The sequence below is a fragment of the Pseudophryne corroboree genome, chromosome 2, assembly GCF_028390025.1.
Source record: "Pseudophryne corroboree isolate aPseCor3 chromosome 2, aPseCor3.hap2, whole genome shotgun sequence".
Classification (NCBI taxonomy): Eukaryota; Metazoa; Chordata; class Amphibia; order Anura; family Myobatrachidae; genus Pseudophryne; species Pseudophryne corroboree.
The window spans coordinates 1,015,974,662-1,015,995,621 of NC_086445.1; the positions used below are offsets into that span (position 1 = coordinate 1,015,974,662).

The window sequence follows — 20,960 nt, forward strand, 5'->3', positions numbered from 1 at the left end:
GAATTTGCTGCGCTAAATAAGAAACTGTTCATACATGAATGAATAAATAAATAAATATATAAATACATATAATACATCCTATATTTAGCTTACAGTCAGAAATTTCCACTTCTGTTTTTGCAAATAAGTATGGGGGTCTTCTTATGTAATCTTTGCACTAGTCCCACTAATAACTTAAAGTGGCACTAGACCTAATCTTTGTGGGAAATATTTGTTGGGTGGGCTTTACATTGACTTTTATTAAAGTGATAGAAGTAACAGTTTTATGAAGAACAATTGGTGTTAAAAAAATTATATATATATTTTCTTTGTTATAATGTCCCTTTAATGTTGATTTTATGTCTATCTCTGCAGAAAGCGCCTCTGTTTCTATACAATTAATCAGTGTCACTAGCGACACGATTGTAATTAACCTGGTCAAACAAGGAGCACCGGCAAGCGCTAAATACACTGTGACATTGTCTAATAGCACCAGCGTTATAACAACTGCTACTACAACCGAATCCAAGGTGAACTTCCCAGGTCTCCTGCCATCGACTGTGTACCAAATATCAGTCCATCAAGATTCCTGCCCCCAGAGAGCAAACTACACCGTTACTGTCTGGACAAGTGAGTACATTGCGCCTAGAAACAGATAAAGCGAATGATTATATGTAATTCTTTCTGTATACTCAGATAATCCAGCCATAGGGCCTATTTCAGAGATGGGTGCGACCATAAGTTTACTTCGAAGGTTGATGATCGACCACCTTGCATTCCATGGTTGTGTCTTTGTATGCCAGCGGCGGATCAGAGGTTGTGCCAGTTGCATATTAATGCACAACCGCTGCAATGGCATTTGCATAAATCAATGAATCATAATTGCCTACACTCATGGAACGTCCGTGAGGCTTCAGAAAATCAGGTGTCGCTCCCAGCCTCCCGTCCATACACACACTTCTCTGGAATTCCCTACCTCTCCCCCTCAGACTCTCTACCTCTCTACAAAACTTCAAACGGGGTCTCAAGACCCACTTCTTCACCAAATCCAGCTGTCTCTCATCTCTCTCTCATCAACCCTCTGTTCCACTCTCTCTATATACCCCATCTGTGTCACCCCTGTCTGTCTACTCCTCCCCTTTAGAATGTAAGCTCTCACGAGCAGGGCCCTCTTCCCTCATGTGCTTACCCTTTTTGTTTCTTTAATAATCTTCAACTGCACCAAATCCAGCAGTCTTCTGCCACCTGATACTTATTCCAGTGTCATCTGCTGATGTAGCTATGTTTATTTACCCTGTACTTGTCCTAAATTGAACCCTTATGGCGCCATATAAATAAAGGATAATAATTAAAATAATAATTATAATAATCCACAAGACACACACACACACACACACACACACACACACACACACACACACACACACACACCACTTACTGGGGGAGCAGCAGCAGCAGACAGCGCGCCTCAGCAGCCGGTGGCTCACAGTCCCTGTGTCACGTGATTTCCTTATCCCCTGAGACTGTTTGTGCATAGGGTAGCTCCCCAGGGGTCATTGTCACTAAACAGTTGAGCCGCTGGAGGGAGCCTTTTGATTTAGTACATAGTGTTTGGGGGCTTCTAATGTGTGGGGGCCCTAGTTCGGCCGCCCCTGTCGCCCCTCCCTTAATCCGGCACTGCTGATATGCCAAGCAGAACACCCAAGGATAACAGTGATGAGCTCAGGCAGGGTGGAACAGTCTGTCCGTAGATGTGTTCTTGGCTTCACATGATGCTTTGCATAGCCGCAATTCCCCGCCCCCCCCTCAAAATAAATGTTCCTTAAATAGCATTAAAGCTTGTGTGTTAATATGCTTACAAGAAGAACACACAATCTACTAGTCAAACTCAACATATATAAATATTAATAATCCTGACACTATATATAATACCTACAAGGAGAACCCATGTTCTTGAAATATCAGCAACAGCTTTACATGATATAGAAATGTCTTTCTCTCAGAGCTCCCAGGATAAAGGCTTCTCCCTTGTTTGCTATCCTCATGAACAGGACAAGTTGTGTTTAGAAAGTACTTACGTCGATATCTTTTGTCAACACATAGATCTTTTTCTTAAGGATACACAGTAAGCCGTTTATTTTCTACAGCCTTGCTCATGTAGAAGGGGGTAAGTTCTAAGCCTTGGGGAGAGATAGAGTGGGACAGAGATAAAGTACCAGCCAATCAGCTCCTAACTGCCATGTTCCAGGCTGTGTTTGATAAATGGCAGGAGCTGATTGGTTGGTAGATTATCTCTCTCCACTTTATGGCTCTACGAGTATTAGTGCTGCCCACTAGTGGGTGGTCCAAAGCTACACAAAGACTGTGTAGACATACAGATGTATCCTGCCGCATCTAGCCTCTGTACGTAATGGCGCATGAGAGACGCCAGCTCCTGTGTGACTCGGACGGCGCCAAACGTCTTTTTTATCTGAAAATGCATCTAAAGGTGCATACACACTGAGCAATTTTTACCTGGCCCAGCAATGTTCACGAGGGTGAACCACTTTCCACTGTAGGAGTCTGTAGAAAGTGGTTCACTCGGCTGTTCAAACAGCCCGACAGACGGCGGTGGCTGACGATGAAGCGGGAGTGCGCATCAGCGTTCACCGCTCACCGCTCGGCCATACACACTGGACGAGTTTGAGCTCACAGTAGCTCAAAACGCCAAAACTGAGCTACTTTGAGCTCAAAATCGGCTAGTGTGTATGGGCCTTTACAGTATATGCACTGCTTGTGCGAATAAGACGCACAAGCAGACCTTGCTGATTAAAATGATATGTGGCAAGTGTATATTCTGTGTGTGACAATGGCTGTATCTGCATATTAAATGTTACATTGCATTGTCAGTGGAAAACACTGAAGTGTAGCATTTCATATGCAGACACAGGCGCACACAGAATATACACATCCCGCATATCATTTTAATCAGCATTCTTATTCGCGTAGCGATGCAAATAAGACACATTTTGGGGGGAAAAGACGCACACAAAGATGCTGCAGCGACGATGAAGAAGGACACAACTGGAAGTCATTTTAGAACTTTCAGAAAAATGTTGCTAAACAGCACTAAGGATCAGTAGCGGATCTTGCCACGGGCAAGCAGGACTTTTGCCCGGGGCGCCGCCTTCCGGAGGGCGCAGGGCGCCGTCTGGAGGGCGCCGCACCAGGGCAAGATCCGCTGCTGCTGTGTGCCCCCCGCTGCCCGCTGCTGCCGCTGGCCGCTGCCCCCCCGCTGCCGCTGGGAAGGGAAACTAGACGCGTACGCGTCTAGTTTCCCTTCGTGGAGAGGTCCTTTACTGTGCGGTGCGCGATGACGTCATCGCGCAACGCACAGCAAAGGTCCTCTTCACGAAGGGAACTAGACGCTACGTGTCTAGTTTCCCTTCGTGGAGAGGACCTTTGCTGGCGTAAGTGACCACGCCCCCTGTACGAAGACCATGCCCCCTAATGCCGCACGGGGCGATAGAAGCCCCGGAACCGGCCCTGCTAAGGATAATACACATGCCCGAGCCGCACTTGTTAGGTATGCAATAGCCAAAAGCTAATATCCAGTTATATTCTATTTATCTAGTACCAGTGTTACCTATATAGCGCACACATATTCTGCAGCGCTTTACAGAGACTGTTTGCCCATTCACATCAGTCCCTGCCCCAGGGGATCTAACAATCAATATTCCCTATCACACACTATATTCTCCCCACACACACATTCATGCTAAGATTACTTTTGTCAGGAGCCGATTACCCTAATAGAATATTTTTGGATTGTAAGAGGAAACGGGGAGAATATACAAACTCCACACAGTTAGGGCCAAGGTGGGAATTGAACCCATGACCTCAGTGCTGTGAAGCAGTAATGCTAACCATTACATCAACCGTTCTGCTCTATCTATCTATCTATCTATCAGATGCAGTTCATATGCCGGCGCTTGGGATCCTGGCGGTCAGCGTGCTGACGCCTGAATCTCGAATGGTCAATATGCCGACAGTCGGAATGCCGACCCACAAGGTCTATTCCCACTCGTGGGTGTCCACGACACCCATAGAGTGTGAATAGAACCTGTAGTGAGCGCAGCGAGCCACCGAGCCTGCTGGGCCCGCAAGGGGCCTCCCCCCACCGGTATTCTGCTGCCGGGATCCCGGCAGTCGGCATACCATACCCAACTCTATCTATCTATCTATCTATCTATCTATCTATCTACAATGTAATCACCCCCCTGCCGGCATTGTAGCGGCCGAGAGGATCCCCACGTCAGTATGCTGATCACCGGGACCCTGCCGGCTAGCAATGTATACCCAACGAATGTATATAATATATATATATATATATATATATATATATATGTTAACAAATGTAGTGCTGGCCGGTAGACATCGCTCGGCCAGCAGCTCGGGCAGTGTTGCAGCACTGTGTGTAGTAACCTTTCATATTGGTGTAAGTGACTGATGACAATTGCTCTTTTTCCGCTCTCCCTTACTGACACCTACCCCCGGCTTCCTTGTTTGCATTTCCCACTGACTCTGGTAACCTGTGTCGCCTCTCTCTACTTGCACATCACACATCAGCATGGAAACTTCAGCTAAAGTGATATCCCAATGTCAATGTTTGGTCATGTCTGTAAATAGCGTGTTATTATTTATATTACACATATATTGACCGTCACACTGCCAGGAACTCTATTACAGTAGCTTTAATTCATTGTTGTAAAACGTGACAATGGGGCATAATAGCCAGAACACATCCAGACAACTGTGTGCCGCTACTGAGGATGTCATTGGGCGCTCGTGTGGCTGTGATAAGTGACAGGTTCCTGTACGTTAGGGCCTAACCCCATCTATGGCATCCATGTGACTCAGGGTCGTGCGGTGAGCTTAATGGCTCAGGAGGCATTGGCTAGCACCAGAGCCAGATTTACACACAATATATGACCCAAAGGGTGAATCTGGGCATTATACACAGGTGCGGCAGTACATACATGTGGGCATTATACACAGGTGCGGCAGTACATACATGTGGGCATTATACACAGGTGCAGCAGTATATACATGTGGGCATTATACACAGGTGCAGCAGTATATACATGTGGGCATTATACACAGGAGCAGCAGTATATACATGTGAGCATTATACACAGGTGCAGCAGTATATACATGTGGGCATTATACACAGGTGCAGCAGTATATACATATGGGCATTATACACAGGTGCAACAGTACATACATGTGGGCATTATACACAGGTGCAGCAGTATATACATGTGAGCATTATACACAGGTGCAGCAGTATATACATGTGGGCATTATATACAGGTACAGCAGTATATATATGTGGGCATTATACACAGGTGCAGCGGTATATACATGTGGGAATTATACACAGGTGCAGCGGTATATACATGTGGGCATTATACACAGGTACAGCGGTATATACATGTGGGCATTATACACAGGTGCCTAACCCCATCTATGGCATCCATGTGACTCAGGGTCGTGCGGTGAGCTTAATGGCTCAGGAGGCATTGGCTAGCACCAGAGCCAGATTTACACACAATATATGACCCAAAGGGTGAATCTGGGCATTATACACAGGTGCGGCAGTACATACATGTGGGCATTATACACAGGTGCGGCAGTACATACATGTGGGCATTATACACAGGTGCAGCGGTATATACATGTGGGCATTATACACAGGTGCAGCGGTATATACATGTGGGCATTATACACAGGTGCAGCAGTATATACATGTGGGAATTTGGTGAGTTTTGATCAGAGATGTGCGGAAAAGATAGGCAGGTGAGACTTTTGGCTCCAGAGTTTTGACTATAAAAATGATTAGATCAATACAAAGAAGATATTTCAAACATATTCTTTATATTTTTCATATAGTTTATTTATACAGTCAAAACTCTGGCACAAACGTTAGTATGACAGGAAAGGCTCTGCCTCACCCCACTGTACGCCTCTGATGTGGCTCTAACTTCTAACCTGCTCCTTTCTCATCCCAACAGCTGCAAGAATATATACTGTCACAGTCAGGGTGATAAATCAGAACTACAAACCTGGATACAGCGATTCAAGCAGTGCAGAGTTCCAGAGCTTCCAGGCAAATTTTATCCTTGAGGTGAGAACAGCCAGAAAGCGCATATCCTGGGCAGAAGATGCATATATATACATCGCAGATGTCACCTGTATCCCTGTGTTACTATGGTGTCTATGGTCTAAGCTTTGGAGACAGAGATAAAGTGGATGGAGATAAAATATCACCCAATCAGTTCCTAACTGTCATGTTACAGGATGTGTTTGAAAAAAAGACACGTAGGAACTGATTGGCTGGTACTTTATCTCCTTTCACCTTATCTCTCACCAAGACTTATGGCCCAATTCAGTAAGGATTGCAAATTCTGCTAATTAGCAGAATTTGCAATCCTTCTGAACGCATGCAGGGGTCCGCCCATCGCAGGGCAAAGCCGCCCAGCATGCTGACCGTCGCCTCCCCCACTTTATGAAGCAGAAATTGAGATCGCATTGCAATTTCTGCTTCATCGCCGAAATTAGAGTTGCCTCCTGCCGACACAGCTTTGCTGTAACCTTGAAAAAGCTTTAGATAAGCGAAATGCGCATTGGACGGGCAAGATGTGCCCTGTCCTGGGATTTTATTTCTGAACTAATGCATCTTAAGTTGTTTATATGCCGTATGATACTATATTGACAATTGTGCCGCCGTGATCAGCTAGTACGTCAGCGGCGGGGTATTAAACCTCAAAATGAATTCTCAGCACTTTGAGATATTAGTGATAACCATTCATATGAGGTGGGGACGCCCATTGTCATTTGAATAGTAACGGCACAAAGAGTGATTTGTATTTACTGTAATAAATCAATCCCTTCACAGGAACATACTGTCCAGTTGGGAAACATTATTTAGAAAGGGGAAGTGATTTTATGAGAGAATAAATCAAAAGGGGTAATTCAGACTGCATCGCAGCAATTGCAGTCTGAATTACTTTGTGGAGTGCGCGTGCGCTCCCGGGGAGCCCAGTGAGATGCTATCAGCTGCGATTGCCTCTGCTTGATTGACAGGCAGAGGTGGACGTGGGGTGGGAGGGGGCGTGCCAATGGCGTTAAAATGCCGTTGGCGGGGCATGGTCCGGACAATAGAGGCGTGTCCGGACCGTTGGAGGGGTGGGGTGTGTGTGCCGTGGCGGCTGAGTAACGTCACACGCAGCTGCTGCGACCCGGATGCGGCTGGTAGCTTCTGCCGGTGTGCAGGAGCTGCGCAGGTAGGAAGCTACTCGCCAGGTACAAAAGCATCGTTGCAGTGCAATGCTTTTGTAGCTGTGCAGGGGGGGTTAGGGCCTGACATGTGGGGCGGACTAGCCCTGTGCTGTGCGTCCCCCCACATGTCAGAGTACTCTGCCTCTGTCAGCTGGCAGCATAGTGGGTAATTGATCGCAGCAGAAAATTTGTTAGCAGTTGGGTAAAACCATGTGCACTGCGGGGGGGTGATGTAACATGTGCATAGAGAGTAATGCGCCCTACACAGTGGCAGATCCAGGGGGGGGGGCACTCGGGCCCGTGCCCCCCTGTCATTTGTGGCCTTCTGTGCCTCGTTCCCCCCCCCCCCCCCAGCGCCACACCGGGAGATGACAGGCGCCCGCTGAGATTGTGTTACCAGCGGGCGCCCGTCTCCCTGCACAGCGGCAGCCGGAGGCAGGAGCTCAGTACTGAGCTCCGGCTTCCGGCGCTGTCACTGTGCGCCGTGCACTATGGGAGAGACGTCAATCGTGACATCTCTCTCATATTGCTGACTGAGGAGCTGACGCCCAGGGAGGAGGACTGCAGCGGTCTGGAAGCGGGAACGGGGCTCGGTAAGTATGTATTTTTCTTCCTTAATGCAGCGGGGGCATCTACTGGGGGCAAACTACGGGGGGACATTACTACTGGGGGCAAACTACGGGGGACATTACTACTGGGGGGCATCAACAAGGGGCATTACTACTGGGGGGGCATTATAACTGGGAGGCATCACTACTGAGGGGTCATCTATTGGGGGCAGCTACTGGGGGACATTTTTACTGGGGGCCATCTACTGGGGGCATTACTACAGGGGGGGTCATCTATTGGGGCAAACTCGTAGGGGGCATTATTACTGGGGGGTCATCTATTGGGGGCAGCTTCTGGGGGCATTATTACTGGGGGGAATCTACTGGGGGCATTACTACTGGGGGGTCATCTATTGGGGCAGCTACTGGGGGACATTTTTACTGGGGGCCATCTACTGGGGGCATTATTACTGGGGGGGCATATACTGGGGTCATTACTACTGGGGGCATCTATTGGGGGAAAACTCCTAGGGGGCATTACTACTGGGGGCAAACTATTGGAGGACATTATTACTGGGGGACATCTACAGGGGGCAAACTGCTAGGGGACATTATTACTGGGGGGCATCTACTGGGGGCAAACTGCTGGGGGACATTATTACTGGGGGGCATCTACTGGGGGCAAACTGCTGGGGGACATTATTACTGGGTGGCATCTTCTGGGGGCAAACTACTTGGGGACTATTACTGGGGGCCAACTACAAAGGTGCTAACTACTGGCGGCTTAACTACAGGGGCATTACTACTTGGGGGCTAAACTACAGGGGGGCCAAACTACTCAGGGATAACTACAGGGGCCAAACTACTGGGGGCATTACTACTGAAGGCTAATCTACAAGGGGGCATAACTACAGGGGCTAAACTACAATGGGGCAAACTACAGGGGGGAATTACTACTGGTGGCTAAACTACTGGGGGCATTACCACTGGGAGGCTAAACAAAAGGGGGGATGTAAACTACTGGGGTCATGACTGCAGGGGAATTACCACTGGGGGCATAATGACTGGGGGCATTACTACAAGCAACATTACTACTGGGGGCAATACGGGCATTGCAAAAGGGGCACCACTACTATGGGGTCTACATAAGGGGCACTACCAGTACAGTGGACATTGCATAATGAGCGCTACAACTGTGGGCATTGTATAAGAAGCGCCACCTCACATGCACCAAAGCCGCACGCAAATGTACTTGCCCCTTCCATGGTGACCCCCCCCCCCATCATTTTCTTCTGGGTCCGCCCCTGGCCCTACACACATACCGATCCGCCGCTGAGCTGCCCGGTGGCAGATACGGGCGGGGGGTGACCTGGCGAGGGGGGAGGTGACTGGGGAAGTGGAGTTTCTTCACTCCCCCCATCACCCGACTCCATAGCACTGCATGCTAATATGGACAATCTCGTCCATATTGGCCTGCATGCATAAGCGACGGGGCACCAACAATTAACGAGCGTGGGGCCGCGCATCGTTAATCGTTGGTGCCTACACACAGAACGATATGAACGAGTTCTCGTTCATTTATGAACGAGAACGTTCATATCGTTCTGTTTTATCTGCCAGTGTGTAGGGCCCATTAGATTTGGGTGGGGTGTGTTCAAACTGAAATCTAAATTGCAGTGTAAAAATAAAGCAGCCAGTATTTACCCTGCACAGAAACGAAACAGTCCACCCAAATCTAATAGGCCTTACACACTGGCCGACGTCACTTAATGAACGAGATAACATTCATATCTTTGAGTGTGGAGGCACCAGCGATGAACAATGCACGGCCCCGCACTCGTTCATCGCTTGTGCCCCGTCGGCTGTGCATGCAGGCCAATATGGACGATCTCATCCATATTTGCCTGCACTTCTACGGAGCCGGGTGATGCGGGGGAGTGCCGTCACTGTCCCCCCGCCGCCGGGTCTCCTGTTGGCCGTATCCACCGTCGGGCAGCTCGGTGGAGGATCGGCCAATGTGTAGGACCCTTAACTCTCTCTGCACGTTACATCTGCCACACCTGCAGTGCACATGGGGGGTCATTCCGAGTTGTTCGCTCGTTATTTTTTTCCCCGCAACGGAGCGATTAGTCGCTAATGCGCATGCGCAATGTCCGCAGTGCGACTGCGCCAAGTAAATTTGCTATGCAGTTAGGTATTTTACTCACGGCATTACGAGGTTTTTTCTTCGTTCTGGTGATCGGAGTCTGATTGACAGGAAGTGGGTGTTTCTGGGCGGAAACTGGACGTTTTATGGGTGTGTGCGAAAAAACGCTACCGTTTCTGGGAAAAACGCGGGAGTGGCTGGAGAAACGGAGGAGTGTCTGGGCGAACGCTGGGTGTGTTTGTGACGTCAAACCAGGAACGACAAGCACTGAACTGATCGCAGATGCCGAGTAAGTCAGGAGCTACTCAGAAACTGCACAGAGAAGTCTTTTCGCAATATTGCGAATCTTTCGTTCGCAATTTTGATAAGCTAAGATTCACTCCCAGTAGGCGGCGGCTTAGCGTGTGCAAAGCTGCTAAAAGCAGCTTGCGAGTGAACAACTCGGAATGAGGGCCATGGTTTTGCCCAACTGCTACCAAATATGCTGTTGTGATTAAGGGGGACATTTCCTAAGCAGTTATAAGAGCAGAGAAGTGAGCACTGAAGTAACATCTATAATTTGCATACTATAAAATGATACAGAGCTGCTGATTGGTTGATGGGGCAACTTCTCCACTGGCTCACTTCTCCGTTCTTATCACTGCTTAGTAAATGTCCCTCTAACTTTGAATTAGGCCCATTGTTACAAGTGTTAGAATTTTCTGTGGTTACAATTGTTACATAGAATGTGTGATGGTTAAGAACAAAAGTCCCCAAAATCAACAAAATATATAATATATACTGTTTCCTAAAATCAAGAAATTGAATAATTATTAACTATAGGAGAATGCTATTTGTCAATGATATCCACAAGAAAGGACAATAAAGAAGGATTATTAAAATGATGTTGTGTCCTACAACATCATTTTAATAATCCTTCTTTATTCACAAATATACTTTTTTCTATCCCGTTATATTTTTCTTTATTCTTTTTTTTACACTTCACTTTATTTAGCCTAGAAGTAGGCTAATTAGTAAATAGCAAGCAAATAAAAGCCATACAGGCATGAAAAACGAGGTGGAATGTCCATAGGTGTGCGCAGGGGGGGTGCCTGGTGCGCACAGGCACCCCCTAATGTCTGGCACCCCGATCTCACATGCCTGATGCAGCGATTGGCGACCAGGCTGATTACTGTCCCCTCTGTGCTGCACCCTGTCAGGACTGCATTACTGACCGGACGCCTGGGTTAATCAAGGGTGCCACTGCCACCGGCTTTCAAATTCCCAGCTCCACCTCCATGTACAAAAACAGTGTTATGTGACGTGATTACGTCATGCTGCTCGCATGCCCACCCATCACACCCGCCACATACACACCTCTCTCCTTCTATGCTATACCAATGCCAGCCACTGATGAGGAGCAGCATGCACCCATCGTTACTCTTAGGAAGACAAATTCAATACTGGCAGGCGGTCGGCAGGAGCACTGACACGTCACTCGTTTTTCCAGCAGCAGCAGTACTAGTCTGCGACTGTCAGTGACATTTTAGTTACTGACTTGTAAATAAGCTGCTACAGCTTGCAGAGGAAAGAGAGGGGGAGCCAGACCAGGCTGAGGAGGAGCAGGGTAATTGCAGTGAGTTCCATCAGGGGTGATTGTTTGGTGCACACCACAACATCTGACAATGTATTTGCTTTATTAGGATTGGTACAAAGGTGGATATTTTATATGTGTTGACCATCAATAGATGGTGCTAAACACGCCCAAAAGGCAGTGCTAGACACACCCCTCCGATGGTGCACCCCCTGATAAAATGTGCTGTGCACGCCAGTGGGAATGTCGCAACTTTTTTAAAAAATGTGCAGTTATAAAATTGTATTTTAAATAGTAATTAAAGGGACAGTGGCCCTCATTCCGAGTTGATCGCTCGCTAGCTGCTTTTAGCAGCATTGCACACACTAGGCCGCCGCCCTCTGGGAGTGTATCTTATCTTAGCAGAATTGCTAACGAAAGATTAGCAATTCTGCTATTAAGTATTTCCCTGCAGTTTCTGAGTAGCTCCAGACCTACTCCTAGACTGTGATCACTGCAGACTGTTTGGTTCCTGTTTTGACGTCACAAACACGCCCTGCGTTCGGCCAGCCACTCCCCCGTTTCCCCAGCCACTCCTGCATTTTCATCTGGCATGCCTGCGTTTTTTTAGCACACTCCCGGAAAACGGCCAGTTACCACCCAGAAACACCCACTTCCTGTCAATCACTCACCGATCAGCAGAGCGACTGAAAAGCGTCGCAGAGCCCTGTGTAAAATTGCATAGTTTTGCGCAGAATTGCCGGTTTTTAGCCTGATCGCAATTCTGCTAAAAACATCAGCGAGCGAACAACTCGGAATGACCCCCCATGTGCACCGACCTGAAATCCAATTTCTTTCTCCCTTTATATTTTAGTCTATTTGATAATTGGAGGGTAGCACCTAATATTGATGGTCAAATATATGGACGTAGATGTCCGGTTGAAAGACCATTATTCCCTGAGATAACAAACATATTTACAAAGGTGCGGAAAAACGTTTTCTTTCTCCTACTGGATTTGGGCTATGGGCCGTTTTCTGAGTCAGCCCCTGTTATGTACATCTTACTTATTTCGTTATTTAAGAATCCTCTCCTGTCTGCCGAATATCTGTGCGCCGGCATGTGGAAGCCCGCAGCCGTTATTTGTATCAGCACCATGCTGAGTGCAAACGATCCGCCGGAAACCTCTGCACCATCTGCGTCTGCATAGGCCCAGGGGTCGGCTTTCACATCCACCACACTCCCATGACGGTATCCGGTCTCTAGGTCGACTGCACTTAGGATGACAGTCATTAGGTGGACCACTATTAGTCGACATGCATTGTGTCGACATGATTTCTAGGTTGCCGTGGTCACTACACTAGGTCAACATGTACTAGGTCGACATGACAAAAGGTCGACATGAGTTTTTCACAATTTTTTTAGTTATTGAACCTTTTTCATACTTTACGAACCCCGTGGACTACGATTGGGAACAGTAACCTGTGCCGAATGCAGGGGTAGCGTAGCGAGGCACCTTGCCCGAAGCATGGCGAGAGAAGCGAGCCACGCGAGAGGACACGATGCACATATGGGGTTCCCGGTCACTCTACAAAGAAAAAGACACCAATTATTTTTTTTAAACTCATGTCGACCTTTTGTCATGCCGACCTAATACTTAATTCAACACATTTTAGGTGTCGACTTAGTCACTTTCGTCCAGTAGTGGTCGACCTAGACATTGTTGACATAAGTGTGGTCGATCCTATGAACCACACCCTCCCGTGACACTCTAATGAGCTGGATCGGTTCCAGGTGTCAGCATGGTCGCCGGCTAGCTACAGTTCCGCCCGGAAACGCCCTCTACATTTTCAAAACTTTTCCGATGCCGTGCGTCTCCTGGGCAGTGTCCCCCAATTGCAACTCTGATTTTGTGCACCCGCTACCTGGATGTATGCGCAGTGTTGCTTGTCGGATGTTATTATACTTCAGTGAGTTGTGCTGCAGAATATGTGTATCATTGTCAGGTTCCTGTCCTAACCTTTGTTACTCTTTTATCTACTTTCTAGTTACTAAAATTGCTCACCACTTTTTGGCAAAACCTGCTGAGATCTGGCCAGATGCGCGTTGTTATAATAACCCTGAGGAGTGGCAGTGTCATCATGGATTACGACATTATCACCAATGTTGCGTATAATTTTACTATGGAGACTGTGAATACAACGTTCTTCGATGCGCTAAATCAAAGCACAGCCCTCGTGATAGAGCCATCATCATACAGTTTCAGAAGTATGTATTGCCTGCCAGGAAGTCGTTTAGAAAGTGTCGATGTAATGTATTATATAGGGGGTTATTCAGGTTTGTTAGCCAACCTAAAAAGCACACTAATGGCCAAAACCATACTGCAATGCAGGTGGGGCAGATGTAACATGTGCAGAGAGAGTTAGATTTGTGTGGGGTGTATTCAAACTGAAATCTAAATTGCAGTGTAAAAATAAAGCAGCCAGTATTTACCCTACACAGAAACAATGTAACCCACCCAAATCTAACTCTCTCTGCACATGTTATATCTGTCCCACCTGCAGTGCACATGGGGGGTCATTCCAAGTTGATCACTCACTGGCTAGTTTTAGCAGCCGTGCAAACGCTATGCCGTCGCCCACTGGGGAGTGTATTTTAGCTTAGCAGAAGTGCGAACGCATGTGCAGCCGAGCTCTACAAAAACAGTTTGTGCAGTTTCTGAGTACCTCTGAACCTATCCAGCGCTTGCGATCACTTCAGCCTATTGGTGTCCGGATTTGACGTCATACACCCGCCCAGCGAACGCCCAGCCATGCCTGCATTTTTGCAAACACTCCCTGAAACGGTCAGTTGACACCCAGAAACGCCCCTTTCCTGTCAATCTTCTTGCGGCCGTCAGTGCGACTGAAAACTTCGCTAGAACCTGTGCACAACCACAACGGGCTTTGTACCTGTACGTCGCGCGTGCGCATTGCGGGGCATACGCATGCGCAGAAATGCCATTTTTTAGCCTAATCGCTGCGCTGCAAACAACGGCAGCTAGAGATCAACTCGGAATGACCCCCATGTATTGCCCATTAGTTTGCTTTTTTTGGTTTGCTAAAAAACCTGAATAACCACCATAGTTACAATATTTCTCCTATTTTATGTTGTTACTTAGGGGGACATTTACTAAGCAGTGATAAGAGCAGAGAAGTGAGCCAGTGGAGAAGTTGCCCATGGCAACCAATCAGCACTGCAGTAACATCTATAATTTGCATACTATAAAATGATACAGAGCTGCTGATTGGTTGATGGGGCAACTTCTCCACTGGCTGACTTCTCCGCTCTTATCACTGCTTAGTAAATGTCCCCCTCTGTAGTCTATTTATCAAATAATGGCTCAGATTTATCAAGCCTTGGAGAGTGATAAATTTCACGGTGATAAAGTACCAACCAATCAGCTCCTAGCTGTCATTTTTCAAACACAGGGCCTTATTCAGCATGGGTGAGATATGTGTTGCGTTTGCATACTCCCGACCCGTGCTTTACTGTACATGCACATCGGTGACAATGCGCATGCACATGCTGTCATATTGCGGTCGCATCCCGGGAGCATACGGCCGCAGTATGGTAGACAGCTGAGGGCATTGGGTGGCCAGTTTCGAGGTATTGGAGGGGCGGGGGGGCGTTCTCTTGAAAATGGAGGCATGTCCGGAGCGTTACTAGGGCGGCGGTGTGATGTCACATGCTGCCGCAACGGTTAAAAAAATAGCAGTGCTGCGCCTGCCTTCGCTGCCTGGCTGTGGAGGCAGGGGGGCATCTACAAATCAGCTATGCAATCGCAATTCAATTGCGATTGCATCGCTGCTGGGTATTTGCATGCTTGCGCTGTGCTGGGCGGCCCCCGGAATACGATCGCAGCCAGTTGTAGTTTTGCTAAAATCGCAAAACTGCAACTGAAGCTGAATGAGGATCACAGCCACAGCCGTATCACCGCACAATTTATCACTCTCCAAGGCTTGATAAATCTGGATCAATATTTGCAGGATATTCCGCAAAAACACTTCAGTTCAGGGAACACCCACAAATATTAAAGTCCCGCTGTTTCCAAGAGCAACCGCAGCCCCTGTACGACCTATAAAAAATTCTAATAACTTTGTTCATGGCATATGAAGACTTTCATTGTGCATTAAAAAATACAAAACAAGATGGAAAATAAGGGTCTGCTTTTTAATCTGCAAATGCATAGGATATACCTATTCCCGGCATTTTTAAAGTTATTCTTAAGTGTACAAAACTCTAATTTCTTCAGATGGCTTTAATTTACTCTAATTATAATCGATGGCCTGAGGTGCTACCGTAACGATCGGGGGAATGCATTTAATATGGCAAATTTTCTCTGGCACCCCATAGAGGGGCGCAGGAGACTAAACAATGTTGAAGCACCATATTCTACCGCGCAGCGCCACGGCTGCACATTGCAGAGGATTGAAAGTCCCCCAGTGACTACATCTGTATATACTGCAGAGCATGTTCCACCTAAGGAGAGCTGTCTTTCTGTACATATAGGGGTAGATTTACTAAGGTGTGGTTTAACAGAAGTGGAGCTGTTGCACATAGCAACCAATCGGATTCCAGCTATTATTTTCTAGATGGTGCTAGATAACTTATAAGTAGAATCTGGTCAGTCGCTATAGGCAACCTCTCCACTTCTATAAACCTGCACCTTAGTAAATATACCCCATAGAGAGGTAAACCAGAAACACAATGCAATATAATTACTAAACGCCGCAGGAAGACGGCCGGACCAATAAATAAAATGACGTAGGAAACTGGTTCAGACATTTCTTGTTGGTTTGGTTTTACTTGTACAGAGAAACCTGTTGTGAGGGATTTAGTAATTATACAGTATGTCCTGTTACACAGGAGTAATCATAGTCCGTGCTCTGTTATAGCCACACAGGGCCTGAGGCAGTTACTTAGGGCACAGAGGTTCAGGGCCTGACAGAGACCAAAATTTCCGAAATACGGAATATTCCGAAGAACCGAATTCTTTGAGCGTGACTGAGATAGTGACACCTTTGCTGTCTGACGGCTCGTTGTACACACATTGTGTTTAATGCACAAAATGATTTAAAACATTGTGACAGCACAGCCTGTTCTAAGGTGCGGGTCCACTGTATGTATGTATGTATGTATGTATGTATGTATGTATGTATGTATGTATGTATGTGGAGTCCGGTCATGGAGATGACATGAGGTATGCTTTATCACTGTATCTTCTGTACAAAACAAATATCTATTTTATTTGCAGCACAAAACAGCTGCGCTTCCGGGCAAAATGGATGCTCTCTAAACGCCACCTGTACGCCAGTGGGCGGATCATATACATGCAAATGCCTGCCAGGGTTTGTGGATAACAGCCCAGATGCTGCAGGAAGAATGTGTGCAGTAGGTAAGCACGATTGATTTATATACGGGAAAATGTACCCCCCACACACACACGCACGCACGCACGCACGCACGCACGCACACACACACACACACACTGTAAATTATAAGTATATTAGGGGGGAGACTTATTAAAGTTTGGAGAGAGATAAAGTACCCATCAACCAACTCCTGTCATTTTTCAAGCACAGACTGTAACATGGCATTTAGGAGCTGATTGGTTGGTGCTGTATCTCTCTACACTTTATCTCCAAACATTTGATAAATCTTCCCTATAGTATAAGACACTGATTGTTATTTTTATACAGGTCTCCAAGATTGTATCTAATACACGCAGTCATATTTGGAGATAAAGTGGACGGTGATAAAGTTCCAGCCAATCAGCTCCTAACTGCCATGTTATAGGCTGAGTTTGAAAAATGACAATTAGGAGCTGATTGGTATGTACTACCGCTACCGATCAGCGCACATCTTAAGTGAGCTGCCACTTTACATACGCACGCAGTAACAGGTTTTTCTTTAGTGACCACCAACTATGCCTGTCATTTGGGGATATAATTGCGGCCACTTCTGCAGCAGCCTCTAATTGTGCCACCCTGTAAAAACTGATAAGCACCTAGAAAATGACCATTTTTTGCCTTGCGGGACCCAATGTACAGTTCACAATTAAACAGACATCGCTGCCTCAAAAGTCTATGGTTTGTGAAATAAGAGAGTCTATTTATGAAGCAGTGAAAAGTGTGGAGAAGTGAGCCAGTGGAGAAGTTACTAATGGCAACCAATCAGCATTGAAGTAACATTTATAATTTGCATACTATACAATTGTACAGAGCAGCTGATTGGTTGCCATGGGCAACTTCTCCACAGGCTCACTTCCCCACTCTTATCACTGCTTAGTACATGTCCCCCTAAAGTGCCCATTTATCAACAAGTGATAAAACTGATTGTGAATGATAAAACCTCTTGCATATGGTAAACGGTGCTCCAGCCAATCAGCTCCCAACTGTCATTTTTTAAACACTTGACAGGAGCGGAACAGATAACAGTGGGGAGCTGATTGGCTGGCGCACCATTGATCATACGCAATGAGTTTTATCATTTACAACGCATTTTATTTTATCACTTGTTGATAAATGGGCCCTTAGCAACCAATTACTTAGCTTCTAGCTAGCATTTATCATTTATCAAGTACATTTTATAAAATAAGAAGAAGCTGATTAATTGCTATGGCAGCTCACATTCTCCACTCTCTAGAAGTGGCATACAGTAGTTTAATGCTCTGTCCTGTCGTGTACACAGTACAAGTGCCACAACACTATCACACACCTGAGTGTAATTACCTGTCATGTCCTGTCTCTGCAAATGTAGATCAATGTGCCAGTAACACAACCTGCTCACTATATGCCACCTGCACAAACACCATTGGAGGCTATCAGTGCATGTGCAATCCGGGAATGCAAGATCAAAACATCGCTAACCAAGGACATAACTGCACAGGTGAGTACAGCCGCAAAGTCCCTGCCTTGGCTATGAGAGCAGCTGCGTCCAGTGACCATAGCGCCTAAAATGTAGGGTTTTTTATTTTTTAATATGAAACTTTAGTATCATAAATGACCGAGATTAGATAGATACATAGATATAATAAATATATAAAAATAGATTTCATAACGCTACTCCTCACCTCTATGGGGGGTATGCAAGTGTATTGGGCGCCGGTGGCCACTAGATGGCGCCTGACAGCAATTCAAATGTTACTTTGTTCAGCCACGCATAGCCGCTGGCGCTGACTGTTATGTTACTCTGTCATTTTGACGTGCTGGTAACTGTTATATATATATATATATATATATATATACTGTTTATTTATATATGTATACTGTTTATATATATATATATACTGTATTATGTATATATATATATATATATATATATATATATATACTGTATGTGTATGTACATATATATATATATATATATGTATGTATAAATATATATATAATATATATATATATAGAGAGAGAGAGAGAGAGAGAGAGCGAGAGGTAAATTTACTAAGGTGGCAGTTTTTTTAGAACTGGTGATGTTGCCCCTAGCAACCAATCAGAATCTAGCTATTATCTTCTAGAAGCAGCTAGATTAATGTTAATAAAATATGATTGGTTGCTACGAGCAACATCGCCGTTCTAAAAAAAAACTCCCACCTTAGTAAATGTACCCCATATAGAGAGAGAATCTATTAATGACAAATTACACATAACAATTCGTAGGAATGTGCAATACCACATATCACGGCCAGCACATAATTATGACAGTTATAATGAATGGGTAAAATAATTACAATTGTACAGTTGTTTCCCATTAATACGAAGACACATTGAATAATGCTTTGACACATTATTTTATTGACTTAGTCAGTGTTGTATTTTATTTCTATGTCACATTGGTTCATTGTACTACTTGCAGATATTGACGAATGCACAGCCAATCCATACACGTGCTCCCAGCTGGCAAACTGTACCAACACCATCGGAAGTTATCAGTGTCAGTGCTACCCGGGATCAATGGATCTGAACTCTACTAATCCTGGCCAGAACTGTCTAGGTGAGTGCATTCACTGGGTCCGCTCGCGTTTCCCCGGACAGTAACTATATGTGGTGAAACCCTAAATGAGTCTGTCCTGCAGAATTTACCGCTGCAGTTTGTGTGCGAGTCCCATATTTATTTAAATATCCCTTACTCCTGTCTAACTGCATTATTAATTACTTTTACCTCATTCTCAGTTTTTATAAACACCATTTGGGGGAGGTTTATCAAAGTTTGGAGAGAGATAAAGTACCAGCCGATCAGCTCCTAACTGTCATTTTTCAAACACAGCCTGTAACATGGCAGTTAGGAGCTAATTGGTTAGTACTCTCTCTCTCTCTCTCTCTCTCTCTCTCCAAGTTTTGATACATTACCCCCTTTATCTTAAAACAGTCATTAATCAGGTCCTGCCTTCACTCTCTACAGCAACTTGCTTTAATTTTCATACATTTGTATAATATTTGAAATAAAGTCAACTCTTACTTTCAATGCAAGACATGTATAATGGTTATAAAATAATCCCCACCCCATATAGACCCCAACTCCGCCCCAATCTACGCTTACTTTTTTCTCTTTGTGATGACTTCAACAGTTAATATTAAAAATATTGCACAACAATCATTTACTCTAGCTAACAATATTGCAATTTAAACACTATTAGTAACTTACTGTAAGTGAGACTGCAGGTCTCAGTGTTTACTTAGTAATATATATATATTGATTTAGACACTGACTAAAGTCCAGGTGCAATAAGATCCGTTTTGCTGGACCCAGCGCGATTACGGCAAGATAGCCGCTAGATTTAAAGCGCCAATTTATTTTAAGGCAAAAACAACCTGGCCTTGCCTTAAAACAAATTGCCGCTTTAAATCTGGCGGCCGTATTGCTGGAATCACACCAGCCAGGACCAGCGAATTAGATAATATTACGCTTGGGAGTAAAGGGGGGTATTTATTTATCAAAGCTTGGAGAGAGATACAATTGTGAGCGATACGGTATCAACCAATCAGCTCTTAACTGTCATTTTTCAAAACAACTTGTTAAATGTAAGGCAGAAGCTGATTGGCTAGAAGTTATAGGATGTAGACTTTTTTTTGTGTATTGAACAAAAGCAGATTAATTGTCTTTAGTCTCTAACATAATAACGTCCCCTAGCCGGAAAACACTTCATTTTAGGACACATCAGTTAATTATAATATATTAATTATAATATGTCATTATGGTCGGGGCTTTAAGCTTTAATAAGGGTTTTCCAAAGATCTCCTGACGCTGGTAATTACAGGTATACAAGGACCTTTACCCACTCTGGGGATTTCTAAGGAGTTAAGCCATGTGTAAGCATTTAAACGACCTTTCCAGTGATTTAGCTGATTAGCTGTGAAAGCTGAGATAACAATACTT

The 20,960-nt window shown here is 45.5% G+C and overlaps 1 protein-coding gene across 1 annotated transcript in view; it reads left to right on the top strand.

The window, feature by feature from the left end:
* Nucleotides 1-20,960, top strand: part of LOC135029688 (uncharacterized) — a 46,014-nt gene that overhangs the window by 10,757 nt on the left and 14,297 nt on the right. Inside the window, exons 3-8 of the mRNA XM_063953872.1 lie at nt 355-609; nt 6,033-6,145; nt 13,592-13,811; nt 16,840-16,980; nt 18,345-18,473; nt 19,440-19,577. Coding sequence (XP_063809942.1) covers nt 355-609; nt 6,033-6,145; nt 13,592-13,811; nt 16,840-16,980; nt 18,345-18,473; nt 19,440-19,577 — 996 coding nt within the window. The remainder of the gene's footprint in view (nt 1-354; nt 610-6,032; nt 6,146-13,591; nt 13,812-16,839; nt 16,981-18,344; nt 18,474-19,439; nt 19,578-20,960) is intronic.